The sequence below is a fragment of the Piliocolobus tephrosceles genome, chromosome 1, assembly GCF_002776525.5.
Source record: "Piliocolobus tephrosceles isolate RC106 chromosome 1, ASM277652v3, whole genome shotgun sequence".
Lineage (NCBI taxonomy): Eukaryota > Metazoa > Chordata > Mammalia > Primates > Cercopithecidae > Piliocolobus > Piliocolobus tephrosceles.
Genome location: NC_045434.1, coordinates 137,028,123 through 137,052,091, shown reverse-complemented (window position 1 = coordinate 137,052,091; position 23,969 = coordinate 137,028,123). Strand labels below are relative to the sequence as shown.

Genomic DNA, 23,969 nt, shown 5'->3' with positions numbered 1-23,969 from the left:
AATAAAAAATAAAAAGTAAAGAACAAATAACCAAATGGAGGAAAATATTTGTACCAAATATGGTAAATATAAAAATTTTTGATAAATAAGCAAAAGACTTATAAAATAAAACAATAAATCAACATGAAAATCATTCAGCCATTCTAATATCAAAGAAATTAATAGTAAGGCAACAATAATGTGCCATTTTGGATTTATTTAATTTTTAAATGAAAAATTTGATTAATATGTTAAAAAAGAATAAAGTGGTGAAACCAGAACACATTGCTGATTTCAACATAAAACTTTTGGAATGCAGTTAGTCAAGGTGGTTCTTATGTCATCCAGATTTTCAAACTGTTTGACCAGTAATTCCAGTTTTAGAGAATTCATACTAAGAAATGATCCAATTTGTATATCTAGATACAAAATTATATGCATACCTTGAAAAATCATGTCAAAGTGTTTCCATGAAAGAAGACCGGAAGAGATTATAAGGCAGAATTATATATGATTCTAAAATATTCTGTTTTCCAAACTTCTATAATACTGTTATGTTTTTGGAGTTTTAGTCATTAAAACATAAAACCCCAGAGCAAGCACATCTCTGGGGTCTCTGACTTCATTATAGCAGGAAAGCCTCAGTAGAGAGAGAGGTAACACCATGCAGGTTCTGGAATGAGTGGAAGTTGGTAGTTCAGGCCACAGAGATATCCATCAGGTTTGTGGTTGCCTGGCTTCTGGATGCCTGCAGTCATGACCTGGGCACCACCTATACCTTCCCCACCCCTGTTTTCACCTCACTTCATTTGCTGCTAGAAGCCCCACCTCTGTTTATTATTTTGCTCATCAGTTCTATCAGGAGGTTAGAGCACTGGGGAAAGTCATGTGTTTCCCTCTCAATTCCAGAGTGGCATCTTCACAGGTTGCCTCAAAGCCTGCTGCCTTCTTTGAGAGCTAGTGGGTTGGAATTTTGGACCTTCTAGGACCTGAGGAACCATAAACCCTCCTGTGAATCCTCTGTGTGCATGCAGTTATGCCGGTAATTACAAAAAGGTCAGGTCTTACAACAGTCATGGCACACTTTTATTTGATGTCTCATTTAACACTTAGCCTCTTTTCCGTTGATCTACCTGCTTAGCAACCTCATAAAAGCACCTATGTTCGACTGTACAATTCAGTGAAAAATTGTCAGAGCCTACATTTCTAATAATAATGGATAATGAAATGATGGTATATCATCTGTATATTATAAAAGGATTAGAATAATTTATGAGGCTGGGCGCATGGCTCATGTGTGTAATCCCAGCACTTTCAGAGGCCGAGGTGGGCGGATCATTTGAGGCCAGGAGTTCCAAACCAGCCTGGCCAACATGACGAAACCCTGTCTCTACTAAAAATACAAAAATTGGCTGGGCATGGTGGGCACATGCTGGTAATGCCAGCTACTTAGGAGGCTGACGCAGGAGAATCACTTGAACCTGGGAGGTTGAGGTTGCAGTGAGCTGAGATTGTGCCACTGCTCTCCAGCCTGGGGCACAGAGTGAAATGCTTTCTCAAAATAATACTATATAGTAATAATTATATATATAATAATAATTTATGAATATACAGGTAAATGTTCAAATTATGTGGAGTGAAAAATCTCAGTATAAAAATTTATATGCATTCTAATTACAACTATGTAAAAACGTTTCTGTGACAAAAGACTAGAGAAGAATATATTGCAGAACAGTATTTAATTTTAAAAACTTCTATTTCCCAAACTTCTGAGATAATGGTATGTTCTTTTTTTTTTTGGATATGGAGTCTCGCTCTGTTGCCCAGGCTGGAGTGCAGTGGCGCGATCTCGGCTCACTGCAAGCTCTGCCTCCCCGGTTCATGCCATTCTCCTGCCTCAGCCTCCCAAGTAGCTGGGACTCCAGGCACCTGCCACCACGCCCGGCTAATTTTTTGCATTTTTAGTAGAAACGGGTTTCACCATGTTAGCCAGGATGGTCTCGATCTCCTGACCTCGTGATCCGCCCCGCCTCAGACTCCCAGAATACTGGGATTACAGGCGTGAGCCGCCGAACCCGGCCAGTATGTTCTTTTATTAACATTTAAAACAAGAAGAAAAGAATTTAAAAGGTAAATAGCTATGAGAAAAACAATTTTATTTCTCTTTCATGTTTGAAAAATAGATTAACAGAATGGGCTCCGTCTTTGAGAATCGAAGTGGAATATGCTGTCAACTTGTCACATGTTCAGCAGATTGGTAAGTCTTGTTTCAAACATTTCCTTTTTTGTTTGTTTGTTTTTTGTTTTTTTTTGAGAAGGAGTCTTGCTCTGTCTCCCAGGCTGGAGTGCAGTGGCCGGATCTCAGCTCACTGCAAGCTCCGCCCCACCGGTTTACGCCATTCTCCTGCCTCAGCCTGCTGAGTAGCTGGGACTACAGGTGCCTGCCACCTCGCTTGGCTAGTTTTTTGAATTTTTTAGTAGAGATAGGGTTTCACCGTGTTAGCCAGGATGGTCTCGATATCCTGACCTCGTGATCCGCCCGTCTCGGCCACTCAAAGTGCTGGGATTACAGGCTTGAGCCACCGCGCCCGGCCCAAACATTTCCTAATGTGTTTTCATACATGTTGTTTTTTCTTAGGTGCTCCTAAAATCAGTGTCTTCTTCTCCTTAATATTTATTGTAGCAATTAAATCTAATATAACGAAATGAAAGAATGTTATGGATTGTTGCTGGCTTAAAAATTGTTTTATAGAGGTAAATATGTAAAGAAGAATTAACTAAGCTTTGCGGTTGATAACATTGTATAGTATTATCCATAGTTCTCCTTCTTCACATTCTCATATTTGTAAATTTGTAATATATGTTATTTATATTCAACGTTATCTAGGAATTTTGAAGATTACAACATTTAATTGGGAAAGCTTCTTTTTAAAAGTAGAAGAGTTTTTACATTTTTATTGTATATTTATACAAAGTGTTCTTATAAACAATTCGGTAGCTACGTTGAAGAAGATTTACTTAAATAAAATTACATCTCCCAGTTTATAGAACTAAGAATTCATAATGAAACAGGAAATATGACGAATAATATCATTATCTAGCATCCAAATACTGGACAAACTTTCCCATTCCAAACAGCTTTGACCCCAGTGGAAATGACACCATACGCCACAGAAGAAGTTGTGGAGTGATGGGAGAAAGAACAAGTGATGTTAGCAGCAGCCACGGGCCAGGGATGAGAGAGACATGATTAATCCTGTGAGCACGTATTGGGGAAGATTCTGTGACAACAGGCAATGAGAACTTACTGTGGCTAACTTAAGGGAAAGAAATCAGTTTATTGGAAATAAATGTATTGGATATTTATGCCAATACTCTACTGGGTGCTTTAATAGGTTAACTATCTTTATATTTGCAACAACCCTGAAAAATATTTACAAATAGAAAACATGAGGAGCGAAATTGTGACATTGCACTCCAGCCTGGGCAACAAGAACAAAACTCTGTCTCAAAAAAAGAAAAAAGAAAAGATAAATATGAGGCTCTGAAGGCAAATTCATATTCCACCTATAGCTGACTAAATATAGAGTGAGTTATACATAGCACTACTGAATGTCCTATATTGTAGCTAGTAAGTAATGATGTTCCTGAATCAAAGGAAGAACTGACTTGGACCTTGAAAATAGCCCCAGAGATTTGGGTAGCAGGAACAAATGGCCAGCCCCTTTTCTCTGAATGAATCAGTGCCAGTCATTGTGTCCCGCTGCTCAAGATTCAAATTAACTGGAAGGGGTCTGCCTGGCTCCCACTGTATCATGAACCCATCCCTTTAGCCAGGGGAGAAATGACAGAGCACCTTGACTGACAATCCCAACCTGACTACATGTAATGGAGAACAGGGTGGTTCCCCAAAGAACCACTAGAATGCACCATCTCTACTAAAAATACAAAAAATTAGCTGGGCGTGGTGGTACATGCCTGTATTCCCAGCTACTCGGGAGGCTGAGGCAGGAGAATCATTTGAACCCAGGAGGTGGAGGTTTCAGTGAGCCGAGATCAAGCCACTGCACTCCAGCCTGGGTGACAGAGCGAGACTCTGTCTCAAAAAAAAAAAGAGAAAGAAAAGAAAAGGGGGAAGTTGTCCCCGAGGCAAAGACAATACATCATCTATAGGGCCATATGAAATATCATGGAACAATTAAATTATATCATATTATGATTTCATAGGGAAACACTTGTGCTATAATGTTGAATGTAAACAACAGAATGTAAAGCTATACTAGGAGAACATTTAAAAGCATATTGACATAGGTCTTGAGTTTTTCTTTATAATGATGGCTCTTGAGTTTGGAAGGAAGGAAGAAGGCTGGTTAGTTAAATTATTATTTATATGATTATTTATGTAAATATGGGGATATTCTGGAAACATTTCCTTAAAAAATTATTAAAGTAAAAAAATAAAGTTTGTGCTTTTAGAAAAGCTTTCAGTTATCTGGAAAACTCCATTAGTCCTAACCTTTATACTTCAGCCATGCTAAGAGTCTTATAACATAGAATATAGCAAAATTAATTTCCATTAATGAAGAATGTGTAATTTATATAGAAAGTTGAACTGATGCTGTCTGTATTATCAAAGCCATTTTATGAATGATGCTAATTAACACTGTAAGATTTAAGAAGTGCTGTATCATTTTGAAAAACAATTTAAAACCAACTATAAGCATGTTTAAAAACAGATCTTTTTTAAAATTTTTTTTTAATTTTTTTTTTTTTTTTTTTTTGTCAGAGTCTCGCTCTATTGCCAGGCTGGAGCGCAGTGGGGTGATCTCAGCTCACTGCAACCTCCACCTTCTGGGTTCAAGCGATTCTCCTCCCTCAACCTCCCAAGTAGCTGGGACTATAGGTGCACGTCACCATGTCCAGCTAAGTTTTGTATTTTTAGTAGAAACAGGGTTTCATCATGTTGGCCAGGATGGTTTAGATCTCTTGACCTCGTAATCCACCCGCCTCGGCCTCCCAAAGTGCTGGGATTACAGGCATGAACCACTGCCCGGCCAAAAACAGATCTTAATGTGTCACTTGTGGTGTTTTCTCAAGAAATCGATTTGACAATATAAACATGATTAATATTTTTATTAATTTTAACCATTATCCATTATTTAAATGAATAAATTATATTGATTAAATTATATTTAAAAATTTGTTAGTCTTCCTTGAGTTGCTATTTAATACTTTAACTTATACATCTAAGTTATTTAATAGATCTTACATTTATTAATCAGATTATATATAACTTCAGTGATAGAAATTATAGAGCTAATATGGTATATTTTTAGCCATTTTCATTATATGTTTTCACATAAATGATACAAAGAATATAATTAATTTCACAGACTAGTATAATTAATATTAAATATACTTAATTAATACAAGTATCACTATAATGTGTTGTAGTTTCATTATCAGAAACATATTCCTCACAGGTTGGTTATGAAAATCAAATGAGATAGTGTAGGTGAACATTCTTTATAAAGTTTCACACATATACATAGTATCGTTTTTAGTGCACTCTGTATATGTATGGAACTTCTAAAAATTTTTAAAGATATATTATCTCATTTGACTTTTATAGTTAACCTGTGAGGAAGAAGGAATGAGGATAAATAACACTTGGCTTTTTGGGTACCTACTGTGTACAAGGCACATTATATCCAACTCTGTGTATGTTATTTTCACTACATCACTTTTAAGATTATGTGACTTTGATAAAACACCAAAAGTGCAAGCAACGAAAGAAAAAAATAGATAAATTGGACTTCATCAAAATTAAAACTTTTTGAGCTTCCAAAGTTACTACCAATAAATTGAAAAGACAACCGCAGAATAGGAAAAAATATTTACAAATCATATATCTGATAAAAGACTTGTAACAGAATATATAAAAGAACTCTTACCATGCAACAATAAAAACCCAAATGACCCAATTAAAAAGTGAACAAAGGTTCTCAGTAGATATTTCCCCAAAGAAGATACACAAATGGTCAATAAGCACATAAAAACATGCTCAATATCATTAGTTATCACGGGAATGCAAATAATGAGACCTAGAATAGCCAAAACAATCTTGTCAAGGAAGAAAAAAGTTGGAGGACTCACACTTCCAAATTTCTAAACTTTCTACAAAGCTATAGTAATAGAGACAGATGTACTAGAACTAGCATAAGGATAGATACATAGATCAATGAAAAAGACCTGAGAGTCCAGAAATGAACCCATACATCTTTGGCCAACTGATTTTCAACAAGGACGCCAAGACAATTCAATACATAAAGAATAATCTTTTCAACAAATGGTGTTGGATTCCTATCTCATCCCATATACAAACATATAAAATGGAATAATGATCTAAACATAAGAGCTAAAACTAGAAAACCCTTAGAAGAAAACATAGTCACGTATCTTCATGACTTTGAATTGAGGGGTGATTTCTTAGATATTACAACGAAAGCACAAAAGGAACCCAAACTACTTTTGATGAAATACAATTTTATACCCACTACAATGACTATAATCAAAAGACAAAAAGCAACAAGTGCTGGTGAACCTGCAGAGATGTGGATAAATTGGAGTGATTACACATTGCTGATAGAATGTAAAAATGGTGCAATTGCTTTGGAAAACAATCCGGCAGTTCCTCAAAAGATTAAACACAGAGTTATCATTTAACCCAGCAATTCCAGTCTTAGATACACCCAAGAGAAATGCAAACATACACAAATGTTCACTAGCAGCATTTGTAATAGACAAAAAGCTGTGGTGGGGGTGTGTGGAATTCAAATTTATTTATCAAATGTACTGATGAATGGATACATAAAATGTAGTATATCCATACAATGGAATATTCGAATGTCAGTAAGGAGGAATGAAGTCCTGATAGCTGCCAGCCACAACACGAATGAGCCTTAAAAACATGCTCAGAGAAAAATGGCAGTCACAAAAGACCGTATATGATTCAATGTATGAAATGTCCAGCATAGTAAAATCTATAGAGCTAAGAAGCAGATCAGTGGTTGTCTAGGACTGGTGGGATGGCTTGGGAAAAACTGCTAATAGGAAGTGACTGCTAATCTGCATGAGGTTTTTTGGTGAGGCGGGAGAGCATGATGAAAATCTTCTAAAATTGATTGTGGTGATGGCTTCCCAATTCTGTAAATATATTGAAAACTATTGAATTATACACTTTAATTGTATGAATGTTGTAGTATATGATTTATATCTAAATAAAACTTGTATTTTTAAAAGATTGCATCAATTTCAAACTCAATTCTTATGTATGTTATTATCCCAAGATGAGGGAGGCTGTTAAACAACCCAACAAACAGTTTAATTCTCTAAAATATGAAGTACAAAGCTGTCTCAGTTTATAAAAATCTTAGTTTCAGATACATTAAAATATAGCCATGGTCACAATGCTAATATGTAGCAGCATTAATGGTAGTCCTGAGGCTGCACCTCTTGTTTATACTTAATAAAAATATATATATATAAACTTTTTTTTAGCACAATATGTTTTTGGGATATTAGACCACAGAAACCTTTAACTCCCCAAACAATAGAGAAAAAGAAGGAAGAAAGTATTGAAATTCCTTTTGATGTGCCATCTACTTTTTTGCATCTAGATCTCTCCTGGAAACCTCTCACTAAGGTAAGTAATGTGGGGTTTAGTCCATCCTGTTTGTGTAATATGCTATTTACTTTGCATTCATAGACATACATATATACACACTCTCTAAAAGTAGAGCAGCTCAAATTAACACAAGACTGTACAATTTGTGTTTATTCAACCAATAAATTCCTTGATTGAGAGGACTTTTAGTTTTACTTTATTTTTAATTGATACACGTTATTGTATATATTGCATAATGATTTACACAGATTTACTTCGAAAAGTTGACAATGAAGAAGTATATGGTTGCTGACGTAGCTGATGTTTGCGATATACAGAAAAAGGGAGCAGAAAAACATTTCAGTCATTCTAACTGTGCCAATAACAATGATAGGTTTCAGAGTTCCTGGGAAAACTTCAAGCTCTCATTATTTTTTAATTATTATTTTTGGATTCAGGGGCTACACGTGCAGGTTTGTCCCATAGTCATATTGTATAATGCTGGGGTTTGGGCTTCTGTTTAACCCATCAGCCAAGTAGTGAACATAGTACCCAATAGGTAGTTTTTCAACCCTTGTCCCCCTTTTTTCCCTCCCCCCCCACAAGTTATTTTGATGTCTCTTTAGATCCAGGCAGAAATCAAAATCATCATGAACTCAAGATTGATATTTCATATATAAACAAGCCACAATTTCCAAATGGTTTGTGTAATAATTATTTAATTGCATGTCAGTTGCCTGAAAATTGGTTGGTACTCAGGTTAGCTCAGAAAAGCTAGTTTTCCTCCCCACTGTAGCCAAAATTCTGCATATTTTGCCTATCAATAGAAGGAACTGGTATTGTTCCTTCTGTATGTTTTTGGGATATTAGACCACAGAAAGCTTGATAATACCTATGACCAAACAGAACTGAAAATTAACTGAATGAGAAGTTGTTTGTATTTATCTCACATGGCAGAGCTTTAAGAAAAGCAGTTTTAATTTGAGAAAAATATAGCTATGGACAAGATGTGTGTGGAAAATATAAACGGACTTCAAACTTAATGGCTCTCTTTCTTTAGAATGTCTAGTTTTAATTTTAAACTTAATACTTTTCTTCTGATTTATAAATATCACAAAAATTATATTATTTTGTATTTGCTCCCAATGGAAGAGAGAACATGGAGGAATAAGAATATTGCTGAGATAATTGGGAAAGAATTGGAAAGAGAAGATTATAAATTTGGGGGAATGAGGGTAGGATCTACTGAGCTATATGAATCGTTCAAACAAACAACCCCAAACTCATCTAAGAATAATTGCATAGCATGTAGACAAACACCCTGAAGGAGAAGAGGCTGAGGGAGCTGTGAGGGAAAATTGTGAAGTGTGACAGTTGCTCTTTCCAGCCACCAGGATGCAGTGCAGGCCCAGGGCCTTTTGGAACTCCAGTGGATGTGTTCCTGAGAGGACTTGGAGGTGGCCAAGCAGATGCCAGGTCCCTGCACAACTTTCTGGAGTCTCATTTAATGGAAAGATTTAGGGAACAGGGTAACAAGTTATTATTTTATAGTAAGACTACTAAGGATGTATTATGGAATACAAGACAAGACATTTTTCAGAAAGAAAATGACACATGAGTATTTGGGATGTGGAAACGTGTCCTCAGACAAGCTCCTTTCTGTAGCTGGGTTTAGAAATGTGGTTTAGGTGCATTCCATGGAGAAAAGAAACTAGAAATTTGAGGGAGGAAAAGGAAGGAAGAAAAAAAGGCGGTGGGTTTCCTTAAATGTGGGAGCAGAAGGGAAAGGCAAGAATAAATTACCCAAGGATAATTTCAGGATATGTGGAAATAGTCTTTGCTATATGTTCTCCCAAAAGGTAAGGCTGTCCAAGGGTGAAACAAGTTTAGACCACTGTCCAACCAAGATAAGCCTGAAAGAAGATCATCTTCTTTGCAAAACACAAGGTAACTGCCTTTGCTTATTTAAAAAAACAAAAACATTTACTAGTTTGAGTGTTAGTAGCTGATTATGACTAGTGTGAGTTACTCGCTAGGATAGTCTAATTTGTAAAAAGAACACAGAAAATCAAACCCTCCAATGTGGAACTTTATAATGGCAATAATAGCTATTGCCAACACATTAAAATTGCCTATACACACACACAAAAAAAAATTGCCTATACACAAAAAAGATTCAGTTCATTTCAGCTTCTCAAATATTTATTGAGCACATTTATGTCTTCAGAAACTCATTACATTAAAAGAAAATGAAGCCCACTTAATGAAAATGTTATGTGCTCAAAGAATAATGCTATAAGATGGAACACATCTGAAGTCTAACAAAATAAGTTATGAAGTATCAAGAAACAAATTACCATTCTCAATTAGAATATAATTTTTAAAAATAATATTTATACGGCACCAAGGTAAAACTGAATAACAAAAGAAAACTGACTTTTAAATCTATCTCAACTCAACCCACACATCTTTGTTGAAGTAATTGAAGGGCGCACATATAAGCTGTCAAAACAATTAAGATAAAGGTATGCATGAATATCACACCTGGAGAACAATGCATAATGAAAATGTTCGAGAATAACTAGCAATTGAAATATTTCCCAAACATTTGCCTTATCAAACAGATTTCCATTTATAAATTTTTCAGTGTTCCATTAAATGATAGGATATCTAAGAAAAACTTGTTACACATACCTAATGCCCAGCTTGAGCAAAATTTCACTTTGAAGTCATGTGTTTTATTGATATAACCCAAAACCTCATGGTGAAAAAAGTTGAATCACTAAACTTTTATAGACATTTTCAAAGCATTATTAAAACATTGAATGCTGTTTCTCTATTAGGGCCTGCTTCATTCTTGAGGGAATCTAACGGGACTTTTCTCCTTCTCCACCTCTCCTCCTCTTCCTTCTTTTCCTACTCTTTTGTATTCAATCATTGGTTTTAATGTATTGCATTCCAGCCATGGTTCAGGTACCATGCTACTATTGCACATGCTTTCATTCATTGAACAGATATTTATGAATTGCTTACTTTGTGCTAGGCCCCAGAAGTATGATGGTGAGCAAAAACAGATGCTAATGATCACAACAATCTACAAGCTGGGAATTTTCATTACCATTTTATAATTAAGAAAACCAAGGCTGAGAGAGGTTAATGTAACTTGTAAAAAGATAACTTTATTAAACTTCCTGGTATTATTTTTTAACCTAATGAAAACAGGTGGCCAAGAGGATGTGACTACCTTTATCCAGTTTATAAGGATATCATTACCTCTTTTAAAGTGTGAGGGGTTTTTATTCATTTTTAACAACCACACTGAGGTATAATTGACATACAATGAACTGCATGTTGTCAAAGTATTCAATTTGAAATGTTTTGACATATGTACACACCCGTGAAACCATCAACATAATCAAGATAATGAACATATTCATCACTCCCAAAAGTTTATTCATAGAAGAATTCCCTTTGGGATGCTTCCCTCCAGCACCTCCCTCACTCCCAGGTCACAGCGGATCTACTTTCTGTCACTATATGTTAGTTTCATTATCTAGAATTTTATATAAATCATACAGTATATACTCTTTTTTTTTTATTTTAAGAGATGGGGGCTCACTTTGTCACCCAGGCTGGCATGCAGGGGCATGATCATAGTTCACTGCAGCCTCTAACTCCTGGGCTCAAGCGATCCTCCTGTCTTAGCCTCCTGAGTAGCCAGGACTACAAGCATGCACCACCATGTGCAGCAGTCTGGCTTCTTTTAATTAGCATGATTATTTTAGAATCAATTCATGTTGTCTGAATGAATCCTTTTTATTACAGAGTGGCATTTCATTGTATGAATACACAACAGTTGGTTTTCCATTCACATGTTGATAAACATTTGAATTTTTAGCTTAGGCCTATTACAAATAAAGCTTCTACAAACATTCACGTACAAGTCTTTGTATAGACATATGCCTTCATACTTTCCTGAGTACTATCCCTAGGAATAGAATGGTTGTATTATATGGCAGGTATATGTTTTACTTTTTCAGAAACTGCCAAAGCATTTTCCAGTTTTACCAGTTTACATTCCCACTAGCAATGTATGGAGAGTTCCATACAGTTGATATGGTTAATCCTTTTAACCATTCTAAAATATACATAGTCAGATCTCATTTACACTTACCTAATGACTTAAGTTGTCAAGCAGATTTTCACATGTTTTTTTGCCACCTGTATATCTTCCCTGGTTAAGTGTCTGTTCAAATATTTTTCCCATTTATCAGTTGGGTTGTTTGTTTAATTTTTATTTTTGAGACAGAGTCTCGCTCTGCCGCCCAGGCTGGAGTGCAGTGGCACGATCTCGGCACACTGCAACCTCTGCCTCCGGGTTCAAGTGATTCTCATGCCTCAGCCAACCGAGCACCTGGGATTATAGGCATGTGCCACCATGCCTGGCTAATTTTTGTATTTTTAGTAGAGACAGGGTTTTGCTATGTTGGCCAGGGTGGTCTCGAACTCCTGTCCTCAAGCAATCTGCCCAAATCGGCCTCCCAAAGTGCTGAGATTATGAACGTGAGCCACCACATCTGGCCTGTTTGTTTTCTTATTATTGAATTCTGAGAATTCTTAATATATTTTATATACTAGTTCTTTCTCAGGACCAGTGATATGTGATTTTTAAGTATTTTCTCCAAGTCTGTGATTTGTTGTCTCATCTCTTAGCAGTCTTTTGAAAATCAGAAGTTTTTAATTTTGAGGAAGTCCAGTTTATCAATTTATTCTTTTATGGATCATGATTTTGGTGTTGAATTTAAGAAATATTTGCCTATCCCACAGCTGACAATGTTTCTTCCTAATTTTTCTAGAAGTTTTGTGGTTTTATATTTAGGTCTATGATTTCTTTTGAGTTAATTTTTGTAATTGGTATATGTTATGGATCAAAGTTCATTTTTTTGTGTATGGTATTCCCACACTATTTGTTGAATACACCATCCACTTTCTACTGAACTGCTTTGCACCTTTGTCAAAAAACACTTGTCCATATATATGTGAGTCTATTTCTAAACTCTATTCTGTTCCATTGACCTATCTTTAGAGCAATACCACACTGTTTTGATTATGCTAGCTTTATAATTTGTCTTGAAATTAGATAGTGTTGATCTTCCAACCTTTTTTTTTCAAAGTAGTTTTTGACTGTTGTAATCTTTTTGCTTTTCCATGTGAATTTTAGGAACAACTTATTATGCATAAGAAGCTAGCTGTGATTTTGACTGGATTGTATTGAATCTGTAGGTCAATATTATGAGAATTAGCATCTAACAAAATGAGTCTTTTAACCCATAAACACAGTATATGTCTTCATTTATTTAGGTCATTAATTTCTTAGAGATGTTTTGTACTTTACAGTGTACAGGTCTTTCACCTCTTTTGACAGGTTTATTTCTATATTCTTCATATTTTTTGGTGGTCTTGTTAATGATACTTAAAATTTTTTAATTTCCGATTGTTCATTGCCAGTGTATAAAAATACAATTTGTATCTTTTGTTTTGTTTTGTTTTGAGATGGAGTCTTGCTCTATCACCCGGGCTAGAGTGCAGTAGTATGATCTCGGCTCACTGCACCTCCACCTCCTGAGTTCAGGTGATTCTCCTGCCTCAGCCTCCCGAGTAGCTGGGACCATAGGCGTGCGCCACCACACCAGGCTAATTTTTGTATTTTTAGCAGAGATTGAGTTTCACCATGTTGGCCAGGCTGGTCTTGAACTCCTGACCTCAGGTGATCCACCTGCCTTGGCCTCCCAAAGTGCTGGGATTACAGGTGTGAGCCACCACACCTGGCCTACAATTTATCTTTGAATATTAATTTTGTATTCTGAAATGTTGCTAAAATCTCTTACTAGTTATAGTGGCTTCTTTTAGACATATCAAGTTTTCTATATAAATAATAATGTCATTGCAAATAAAGACAGTTTTACTTCTTTTCCAATCTGGATGGTTATTTTTTTCTTACCTGATTGCACTGTGTAGAGCCTCCAGAATGTTAAATGAAGTGTGAGAGTGGACATCCCTGTTTTGTTCCTGATCTTAGGGGGAAGGTCACTATATGGCCATGATCTACCTCCTGTGTGAATGGCCAGCTTTCAAGACTTTGAGATCAATTATGGTATTTCGAATTTCCTTTGGTCACACTGCCAACTATCCACCCATTCTGGCCAGACTTGGCCCTCTTAACTAGAGTATACTCATATGGTTCGTGATCATATTTTGATTCTTGATCCTGTACTGGTTTCTCCTTTGACTGTGTATCACAAGTCTTCGCTATCCCATTTTCTCTTGAGGCCTGTTGAGACTTAATGTCAGTGTCTGGTACCCTGTCACTATCTAGTGGCCAGGGACCACGCACCCTTTATCTACCATTGTAGGTCCATGACAACCCATGCTCGTCTAAGTGGTCACTTTAAGAAATTCTGTATTTATTCTGATAAGGAAACCCTTGCTTTATATGCTTTTGGAATTCCTCTGTTGGAATAGCCTTTAGAGCCATATATTCTTCTAAGCAATGTGGCATAGCAGCCACATTGAAGTTGATGGTCTGGGTTTAAATCCCAAAGCCACAATGTATTATTTGACCAAGGCAAATTACCTTACCTCTCTGTACCTTAGTTGTTTTTTAGCTTTTAAATCCATTTGAAAATAGAGTGAGGAAGATTAGGGGAGTAAATAATAAAGAGAACTACCCCATAGGGTGTTGTGAAGATGAAGTGAGTTATACACGAAGCTCTCAGAATAGCACATAGTCAACACACAGCAAATGTTAGCTACCATGTGTGAGACCTTGCTTAATCTCTTAATCTCTCTGAGATTAAATTACTTAATCTTTCTGAGCCTCAGTTTACTCATCCTTGGAGGAGGATCAATGCATAACCACCTTGGAAGTGCTTGTGAGGATTGAATGAAATGATTCCTATAAAGCACACACTTTAGTGCCTGGCATGTAGTGAGCATTCAATAAATGTCAGTTGCTGTTATTATTACTATCTCAAAGGATAGGAAATCCGTGACCTATGAGGATGATTTTGAATCTAAGTATCCAAAGTTATTCCCGTCAACTCTGAATAAACGTAGTTAATAACATTTTTCCCTGGCCTCACCTTCTTTGACTCTACCACAGCCATCCCCAGCCTTTTTGGCACTAGGGACCAGTTTTGTGGAAGATAATTTTTCCACTGGGTGGTAGGGGGAGGTGAGGGGGCAGGCATTAGATTCTCATAAGGAGCATGCAACCTAGATCCCTTGCATGTGCAGTTCACAATAAGGTTCACGCTTCTGTGAGAATGTAATGCTGCTGTTGTCTGACAGGACATACTGCTCAGGCAGTAATGCTCTCTCGCCCGCCTGCTGCTCATCTCCTGCTGTGCTGACCAGTTCCTACCAGGCCGTGGACCAGTATCTGTGGCCCAGGGGCTGCAGACCCCTGCTCTACCGCATTAAATGCTATTAACTCAGCCTGTTTTCTTGGAGCTTACACTTCTCTTAGCATTTGTGATTTTCCTATCCTGCTACTTCTTCTGTTTTTCCTCCTCTATCTTCTTTCCTGGCTCCATTTCACCTTGCTGCCATCTACTCATGAATATACCTTGAACTTTAACTTCAGCTGTGTGCTTTCCTCATTGGTAACACAGTCTACTTGCATGGCTCTAACTTTTATCTCTGCTGAGAATTCTCCATCTGACGCTTACTGTCTCCTGGGTTTGAACCCAGTCTACCCTATCCAAGTCAATGTGTCCAGAACAGGATTGATAACTTGAGTCATTCCTGATTCTCTCTTCAGGCCTCCACTTCCAGTCTCTCAAGATAATCATGTTTTCCTTTACATTTATCTCACCTTTGCCTCTTCCTTTTCATTATCAGTTGTAACCCTGTAGATCAGGGTCTTTTCTCCCCTTATGAGACCAGGAGGCTCCACACTTCTAATCTTATACCCCCTCATTTAACATTTTTAAGTACGGATTCTCAATGTATGTGTATGTATTTATAAATTATATACATATTCTACTTCTCTAATATATTTGTGTACATGATTTAAAAAGAGAGGAACAGATATCGAATGAGAGTGAAGAATTTGAAATAAATATTTTAATGATTTTAATTGTATATATTAAATGGGTACAAAATGCCTTTTTGCTCTTCCTACATGTATTATAAATAATATCTTTTAATGAGAATACTGTGATTGAATATGCCCAGTCATGTTTGAAATGTTGGTTTACACTTTGTAGTACAGCTATTCAAAGATCTAGTTCGATGTTTGGCTCATTTTGATACTATTTTTGATGTCTGTTTTAGTGGGAAAAGATACCTCTCAAAACCTGTAGATCCCAAACAAAGAAAGTATTGGCTGACTATACCAACTAAATCATGCTAATCATTTTTAAGTTTTGTCCAGAATTATGCTAAAGTTTTTTTAATGTAATATGTCTTTTTAGTACAGCTGAAGTTTTGTTCTCCTGTTTTAGTTTTCACTTGCCTGTTTGTTGGTTGGTTTCGTGGTTTTTTGTTTCCTCTTGGGTGATATAACTCAGAAGACATATTGAAAAAGTGTGATGAGAGGAGGCTTTTATGAGCATATATTTCTCTACCATCTTTCCCAGGAATTGAATATCATATTTTTGAAAAACTAGTAAGTTACCTAGAAGAATGTTTAGGACATAGCTTTAAGAGAATAGAAAAGCAGTATGTAAAACTGAAATAGCATATGATCCAGTTTTCTTTTTTTAAAGTGGATTCACAAGAAAAGTCACAATACTTTAATATTATCTCTGGGAGACATAATAATGGATGATTTTGTTCCTTTACTCACGCCTTTCTCTATTCTCCAAAGCTTAAATAAATAACATTTATTAATTTTAGATTACAAAAAGACTTTTAAAACAGAGTAGTATCAAATACTTCTAAAAAGAAACAGGTTGCTGATGATGTTTGTGTTTCAGCCCCCGAATTAGCGATGCTCTTACACTATGTGCGTGTATAGCTAGAGCTATAATACAGTACAGTCCTTGATGTTTGGTTTGGAACAAAAAAGGGTTCTTTTGCTCAATTAGAAATCTAAAATGCTTGAACTTATGCCTACTACATTGGGAAGGGAACAGGGCAAATGTAGGTGGCAAGGGGCAGAAAATGTAAACTGTCTACATTTTAAAAGATGTTTCACTGTAAGTATGTACTCCTTCTACCAACACTCCTCTGAAAGACAAAGTGTTAGCACAGAGCAAAACAGCGAAGGCAGAAGAAATGAACCCATACCATAATCTGGACAGTGGGATGCCCAATCTTCTCAAGCCAATAGATGACTTCTGCACAAAGTTCTTCGTGGGAACAGAGGTAAATTTGGATTATCTGCTTTAAAATTAATACTTATTTATACTGAAATATATTATAACAATATCTGTTGTACATTTTTGCTATGTAAAGACATAAAAGTTATACCATTTTCATGTTTTAGTATGCTTGTTTGCATTAAATATTTTTAACTTTGATACCTCATAAATTCACCTTTAAAATGTTCCTGAACACATGTGGAAAAATCTGTAAAATTGCATACTTTTAAACTAATAATATATTGTTCGATCTATAAATATTCATCAAATACCTTTATCATTTGGAAGAAACCATACTAAGCGTTAGAGATTTACTAAGAATCTATACTGTTTTGTTGGGCTAACACAATCTACGGAGATTGTGTTTATTGTCTTTTTACAAAGACAGTAAAAAACTCACTCAATTCAAAACGTTGAAGGTTGAGAAGGAATCTCAAAGATCGGGTTGAGAGTAGAATTTCAAGCAGAAACAACAGCCTGAACAATATTTTGGAGTTATGAAAGTCCAGGATTTGTCTGGAGATAGTGAAATAGTTTGGTGTGAGAGAGAAAGGTATGTCTAGAATGCTTGGTTGGAATCCAGTACTGAAGGGCCTTTCCTGCTGTGTTAGGTAATTTGAGTTTCATTTAGTAAGCAATGGGACACTGCCAAATAAATATGTGCTTTATAACTTGGGTTTCACAGCAAGGTTTAAAAAAATTTTTTTAATTGTGGTAAAATATATGTAACATAAAATTAATCATCTTAACCATTTTTATATGCACAATTCAGTGGTATTAAGAAACTCCTTTCCCAAAAGAGTTCAATAATCTGTTGGAAAAGTACATTCATATTGTACAGCCATCACCACCATCCATGTCCAGAGCTTTTCCTCATCCCAAACTGGGCCTCTGTACACACTAAACAATAACTCCCTCTTCCTTTCTTTCCCCACCCACTGGTAACCACCATCTACTTTCTGTATCTACAAATGTGACTATTCTAGATACCTCATGTAAGTGGAATTACACAATATTTGTCTTTTTGTGCACCAAAGTTTTTAAAGCAGGGGAATGACACCATCAGAGCAGATTTAGAAAGATCAATGACGGCAAGATCTTAAAGCAGAAATTAAAGCATGACACCCCCTGCTCAAACTCTTCAGTGACATCTCAGTACAACATGAATAAAATCCAGACTTTTCACACCATGGCCTATAAGATTTGTCCCCTGCCTATCTCTCTACCTCATCTACACCAGCCTCCCTCTCACTCACTCTGGCAGCTCTGCTTTTTCCTTTTTTCTTTGTTTGTTTTTTTTTTTTTTTTTTTGAGATGGCATCTCACTCTGTCAACCAGGCTGGAGTGCGGTGGCACGATCTAGGCTCATTGCAACCTCCACCTCCCAGGTTCAAGCAATTCTCCTGCCTCAGCCTCCCAAGCAGCTGGAGTTACAGGCATGTGCCACCACGCCCAGCTAATTTTTTTTTGTATTTTTAGTAGATACAGTGTTTCACCATGTTAGCCAGGCTGGTCTTGAACTCCTGACCTCAGATGATCCGCTCGCCTTGGCCTCCCAAAGTGCTGGGATTACAGGGGCGAGCCACAGTGCCCGGCCTTTTATTCTCATTCTCCTAATACAAACTCTTGCCTGCCTTTGGAGGCCTTGCCCTACTTGGAATTTCTTTACTCATCACTCGACAGATACTCACTACGCATTTAATATATGCCAGGCATTGTTTTTGACCCTGGGGATATAGCAGTGAACAAATTTGACCCTGGGGATATAGCAGTGAACAAACAGACAAAATTCCCTGGCCTTGTGGGGTTGGCATTCCAGTGGAAGGTTCTACCAACTTGTGATGCAGCTGATCCATCTACTTTGGATAGAGATCTTCAGGGAAGCCTCTCTGGGGTCTTGACTGGCTGGCATGGGGCGAGGGAAGGGAGTGGAACCCTGGAGGGAGAGAAGCCGGGCAGGCGGTGATTTCAGGTGGGCCAGCCCAGAAATGAAAAGGGCCTGAGCAGTGGGGCCAAGAATGTCAACACAGGGGTCGGGGAAGTGGAGTTGGGTAACAAAATTATAGAAGTGGCTAGAGAAGGATGTAAAGGTTTCCAGCTAGGTGACTTGAACACATATTTATTAAACTGATTCCAGCTAGTCCTTGTTGACTTGGTTCAATCTCATTGTTTCATGTACTGGCTATGAGACCCAGGAGATATTAATAACTCTCTTACAGGATTTTGGTGAGGGCTGAGGGTCACATCCATAAAGCTCCTAAGAACGCTGGCAAGCACTGAGTGCTCAAGAAGTGGTATCCCTGAGGGTGGTGTGCAACATGGCCATGGATTAGCAAAACATGTACCCATCTGTCTGCTTCCTTAAACTGTGAGGACCGTTAGTGGAGTGAGGGCTTGTCCTCAGATTTGGAATTTCCAACACCAAATAAAGTTCTTGTTTGTGAAATGAATTAGCATACATGAATAAAAGGTTAGACGGGTGAATGAGTGACCTTGTCCCCAGTGAGTTTGTCCTTCCCTTTGCATAAATCAAATGTGCTGTCATCTCCCCTTCCTTGCTACAGATCCCAATCCATCCCCCATTTTATACAAACTCCTGTGTTTTTCTCTTTTCATCCAGTGAAGAAACAATGGAATTAGGAGACTGCATGGGGTGACCTAGAGCAAGTCATTTAACCTCTCCAAGTCTCAGTTTCCTCATCCATCCGATGACAGCGAGGGACTAATTATTTTCTATAAACTTCTCCCACCTCTGTAATTAATCAGCTCTCTCTGTCTTTCCCCCTTGCATGGCTGTTTCTTCCTCTTCTTAACATCAGGTCCATTTGCCTTCCCCTCTCCTTAAAACGGCCATGAGGCAGAACAAGAATACATATCACTTGCTAGTTTATTTAGATTGAACTTTGTGTTTCCTGTTCTCAATCTGAAAAGTAGTAATTACTACCATGTATGCATTCATAATCCCACTTTCTCGCTTATTCCACAAATATTTATTAACAATTGACTTTCTAATGGGCTGAAAAGTAATCACTGAATAACATGGGCTGATCCCTCCCTTTATAGATCAACAACAAAAACTTTGGATGCCCGGTGGTTGGGACTCTTGTCCCAGATGGAGTATCTGCAGAACTATCATGTTCTCCACATCATTATATGTGGATAAAGACACAACAAACTCATCGTTTCTTCAATATAAAATTGAGTACTTATTTTGAGGCTTTCCTTTCCCCCACTGGATCAAATTACTTGATTAAATTGACTTGTCGTTTTGCAGTTGTTTTGGTTAACAGTCAATCTTAGCACATGAGTGTGAGGTCTTTTGTCTCTTACGTTGTCATTGTACTCATCAGGAACCTGTAATATTTTTAGGAAGGCGAAGTGATATACACAGATTGGAAAATGGAAAAAGACCCTGAAACTGGCCGATTTATGCGTAAGTTTTGTGATTGCCCTGTTATTAATAAGATGTTCCTTTTAATTTAAACTACCGAAAGGAATCTTATGCAGTACAGAGTCAGTGCTAATGGGAGAGAGGGCTCCTAAGGTACTGACTAATAAGGTGAAGGCCTTGAATAAGCCCCATAGTCATCACCTGGGAACTTGCTGAAAACATACATACAAATCTTAGATCCTACCCCAGGCCTACTGAATCGGAATCTGGATTTTAATAACATTTTCCAGGGTGTTTGTTTTCACGCCAAAATTTGAGGAGCACTGACCTATATGTTGCTTAAATGACTGAGAAACTTGAGTGATTTAATTTAAAAATAAAATGCAGTTTCAATAATTCAATAACTTGATAGTTCATCTATGCGGAAAATCTGAGTCAGTTAGATTACAAGCGAAATGTATGATAATCTAGAAGACCCCAGCAGAGTACAGGAAAAGGGACTGCAGGACCCTCCTTTGGGGCTAGGACAGGTTGTGTCTTTATGTCTGCTGCTCCCAGGACCTGGGCCTCTGGAAAGCTGAGCAGAAGCATGTAGGTCACATCCACGTGTGAGAAGGAATTGTAGTCAGGAATACAGGCACCCCAATAAGCAAAGCTCCCTATCTCTAGCAGGCTCAGAGCCTTGGGGTTCACTACAATTATAACTACTCATTTTAAAGCTTTGAATTTTGTCATAGCATGAAAATATATTTTAATGCATTTTCACAGTTTGGGATAACCATAAGCAAAGGAAGAGGTAGCTCCTGGAACTGCTAGGCAGACAAAGCCTGGCAAGAGGGCTTCAGAACACCGTGAGGCAGCAATGTGGTAGAGCAGCTGGATTCTTCACAGAAGGGTATCTGGTCAGTCATGTGAGTGGAAGTGTGAGTGACTGACAGAGGCCAGAGGTCAGAGCCACAGCCTATAGGGGACAGTTATTGGAGCTCAGGTCTTCACCTGTAACCTCCTGGCCTCACTCCTACTGAGTGTGGTTCCAGAAATCAGTCTGTCATAAGATCTGAGAAGACTATCAGCCGTGCCTCCAGGGTAGCCATTTAAACTTGCAGCCAAAATACTCCCACTTTCTTCCCTGACTGGAACCTCAAATGTATGTTATTGACAACAGTGGGGCATTGAGATAGGATTAGATGGATCCTAGGGGAGAGCCAAGTGCACACACAACAGAGACTGATTTCCCACTTTCCATTCAATCCCAATTTCATGATTTAAAGCTGAACTCAAAATTAGATATTGGATATCATGAATTACATTCAACTTCTTTTATGCTTACTCATATATCTATTTATTCAACAATTAATGAGTGTTCATTGTACACATACTGCAAGCTAGGCATTATAGAACATGACAGCAGTCCTTACCATGCCCCTGGGACACAAGCTAAGGACCTGATGCCATGACTTGGTTGTGCACAGGGGACACTGATTCCTTCTGGTCCCAGGATTTTCTTGGGGCGCCACTTCATCTTACAGCCAACTTCTAAACTGCTTTGGAGGGGGCCCATGACAAACAGGTTTTTAAGAAGAAACTTCTAAGAGACAGATTACCTTAACTGAGATGTGTGTGATAAGGAAGCCCAAACAAACTTTCCAAATGTTCTAAGTGACAAGCCAAGATAAATGCAGGCTGAATGATGGCAGTTGACATAATCATGTCATATACTGTTCTCACAAATCGGCACATGTCATGTGCTAGGCACTTTCTATGGATAACTCGTGTAGTCCTCATAGCAGCCCTGTGGGCAGCTACCGTAGGTGGCATCACCAGAATTTGAACACAGCTAGTTTGCTCTATGTTGCCTCCAGCATTAGATAATGGCTTTGAGAAATGGCTTTTTCATTTTTTAATAATAACCTGGCCTGGAGGCTCTGGCAGTCCATTTAATAATTTAAGGACAGCTCCATTCATTGCTGAATGACACTAAGGTCTTTCAAAGGACAAAAGAAAGAAAAAGTTTTTATGGGCTGAGAGCATCTAACGTTATTTTAAAGTTCAGACATTAACGATTGTCAACATCGCTATCATTGGTAATTATTTCAGTTCTTAGAGGGCTCTGCTCCCTGGAGTGAGGTGGTGTCTAAGGAAGCCTCACTAACGCAGAGGGCAAACCCAGGCTCTGAGAAACAGAATCAGCAGCAAGAAGAAAGCTGCTGGTTTCCAAGGGTCTTGAGCCTTACCAGGAATCTTCTAGATCACTTCAAGATGGCCTCAGAAGTATGTCTTCTGTGCTCTCTTCAAGCAAGGGGTTTGGTTGGAAGAAAATTAGCCTTTTTTTTTTAATCCAGAAAAGCTACAATTTTTATTTATTTTTACTTAAAAAAATGTTTTAACTGTGGTAAAATACACATAAGCATAAAACTTACCATCTCAACCAATTTCAAAAGTATGGTTCAGTGGTGTTAAGTACATTCATGTTGCTATGCACTCAATCTCCAGAATTCTTTTCTTCTTGCAAAATGGAAACTCCATACCTATTAAATAATAACTCCTCATTTGTCCCTGGTCCCCCAGCCCTTGGCAAACACCATTCTACTTTCTGTTTCTATGAATTTGACTACCCTAGAATCATGTAGTGTTTGTCTTCTTGTGACTGGCTTATTTCATTTAGCATAATGTCCTCAAGCTTTATCCATGTTGTAGAATGGATCAGAATTTCCTTCTCTTTCAAGGTTGAATACTATTCCATCGTATGCATATACCACATTTTGTTTATCCATTCATCCCTCAAGGGACACTTGGATTCCTTCCACATTTTGGCTATTGCGAATAATGCTACTGTGAACTTGAGTGGAAAAATACCTGTTTGAAACCCTACTTTATAAGCTTCTTACAAGATTTAGTACATCTTTTTCTGCTTAATGTGCCACGAGTGTTCTGCAGGAAAAACCCCATCTCTCACATAGCAATTAATATGATAAAATTCAGAAAACATTAGTATAAAGTGGCTGGACATTGTGGTGTGGCCTTGACAGCCATATGTTTTTATGGTCATGCCTGGGGCATAGGGTTGTGGGTAATAAGAAATTAGGAGGATTCAGTTCTGCAGCCAACTCTCAGGGAGAGGAAACCCAAGCAGAATCCTCCTGTTATCTGAGTAAGGAGACCAGAGAAGCAGGAAGACCCTGGGACCTGGGGCAGAAGCTAAAGTGAACTCTTGATCTTAACTTTTGAACCTGTAAGGCTTCCCACTTACAACAAATGGAAGGGCTGTGGCTCTTGTCAGAAACGTGGCTGTCATTCTCAGCGTTTCATCTCTGTCTTCCTATTCATGCTGTCTCCAAGTTCTGTCAATTCTAGCTCACAAGTATTTCTTGATTATCCCTTCTTCTCCCTTGCATCTTAGTCCACACCACCATCCTCTCTCAACAGAACTGCCACTGCAGCCTCCTCCGCTTTTACCTGCCTCTAATCCATTCTCCCCACAACAGCCAGAGACTCTTTCAGAAATGTCAGTCAAATTCTCTCACTTGGAGACCTAAAGGACTCATTACAACACTTAGAATGTAAT

General features: G+C 37.6%; 1 protein-coding gene across 1 annotated transcript in view; it reads left to right on the top strand.

Annotated features, from left to right (window-relative positions):
• Positions 1-23,969, top strand: part of WDR63 (WD repeat domain 63) — a 76,292-nt gene that overhangs the window by 42,683 nt on the left and 9,640 nt on the right. Inside the window, exons 9-13 of the mRNA XM_026454717.1 lie at positions 2,163-2,236; positions 7,540-7,684; positions 9,505-9,592; positions 16,887-17,017; positions 20,383-20,446. Coding sequence (XP_026310502.1) covers positions 2,163-2,236; positions 7,540-7,684; positions 9,505-9,592; positions 16,887-17,017; positions 20,383-20,446 — 502 coding nt within the window. The remainder of the gene's footprint in view (positions 1-2,162; positions 2,237-7,539; positions 7,685-9,504; positions 9,593-16,886; positions 17,018-20,382; positions 20,447-23,969) is intronic.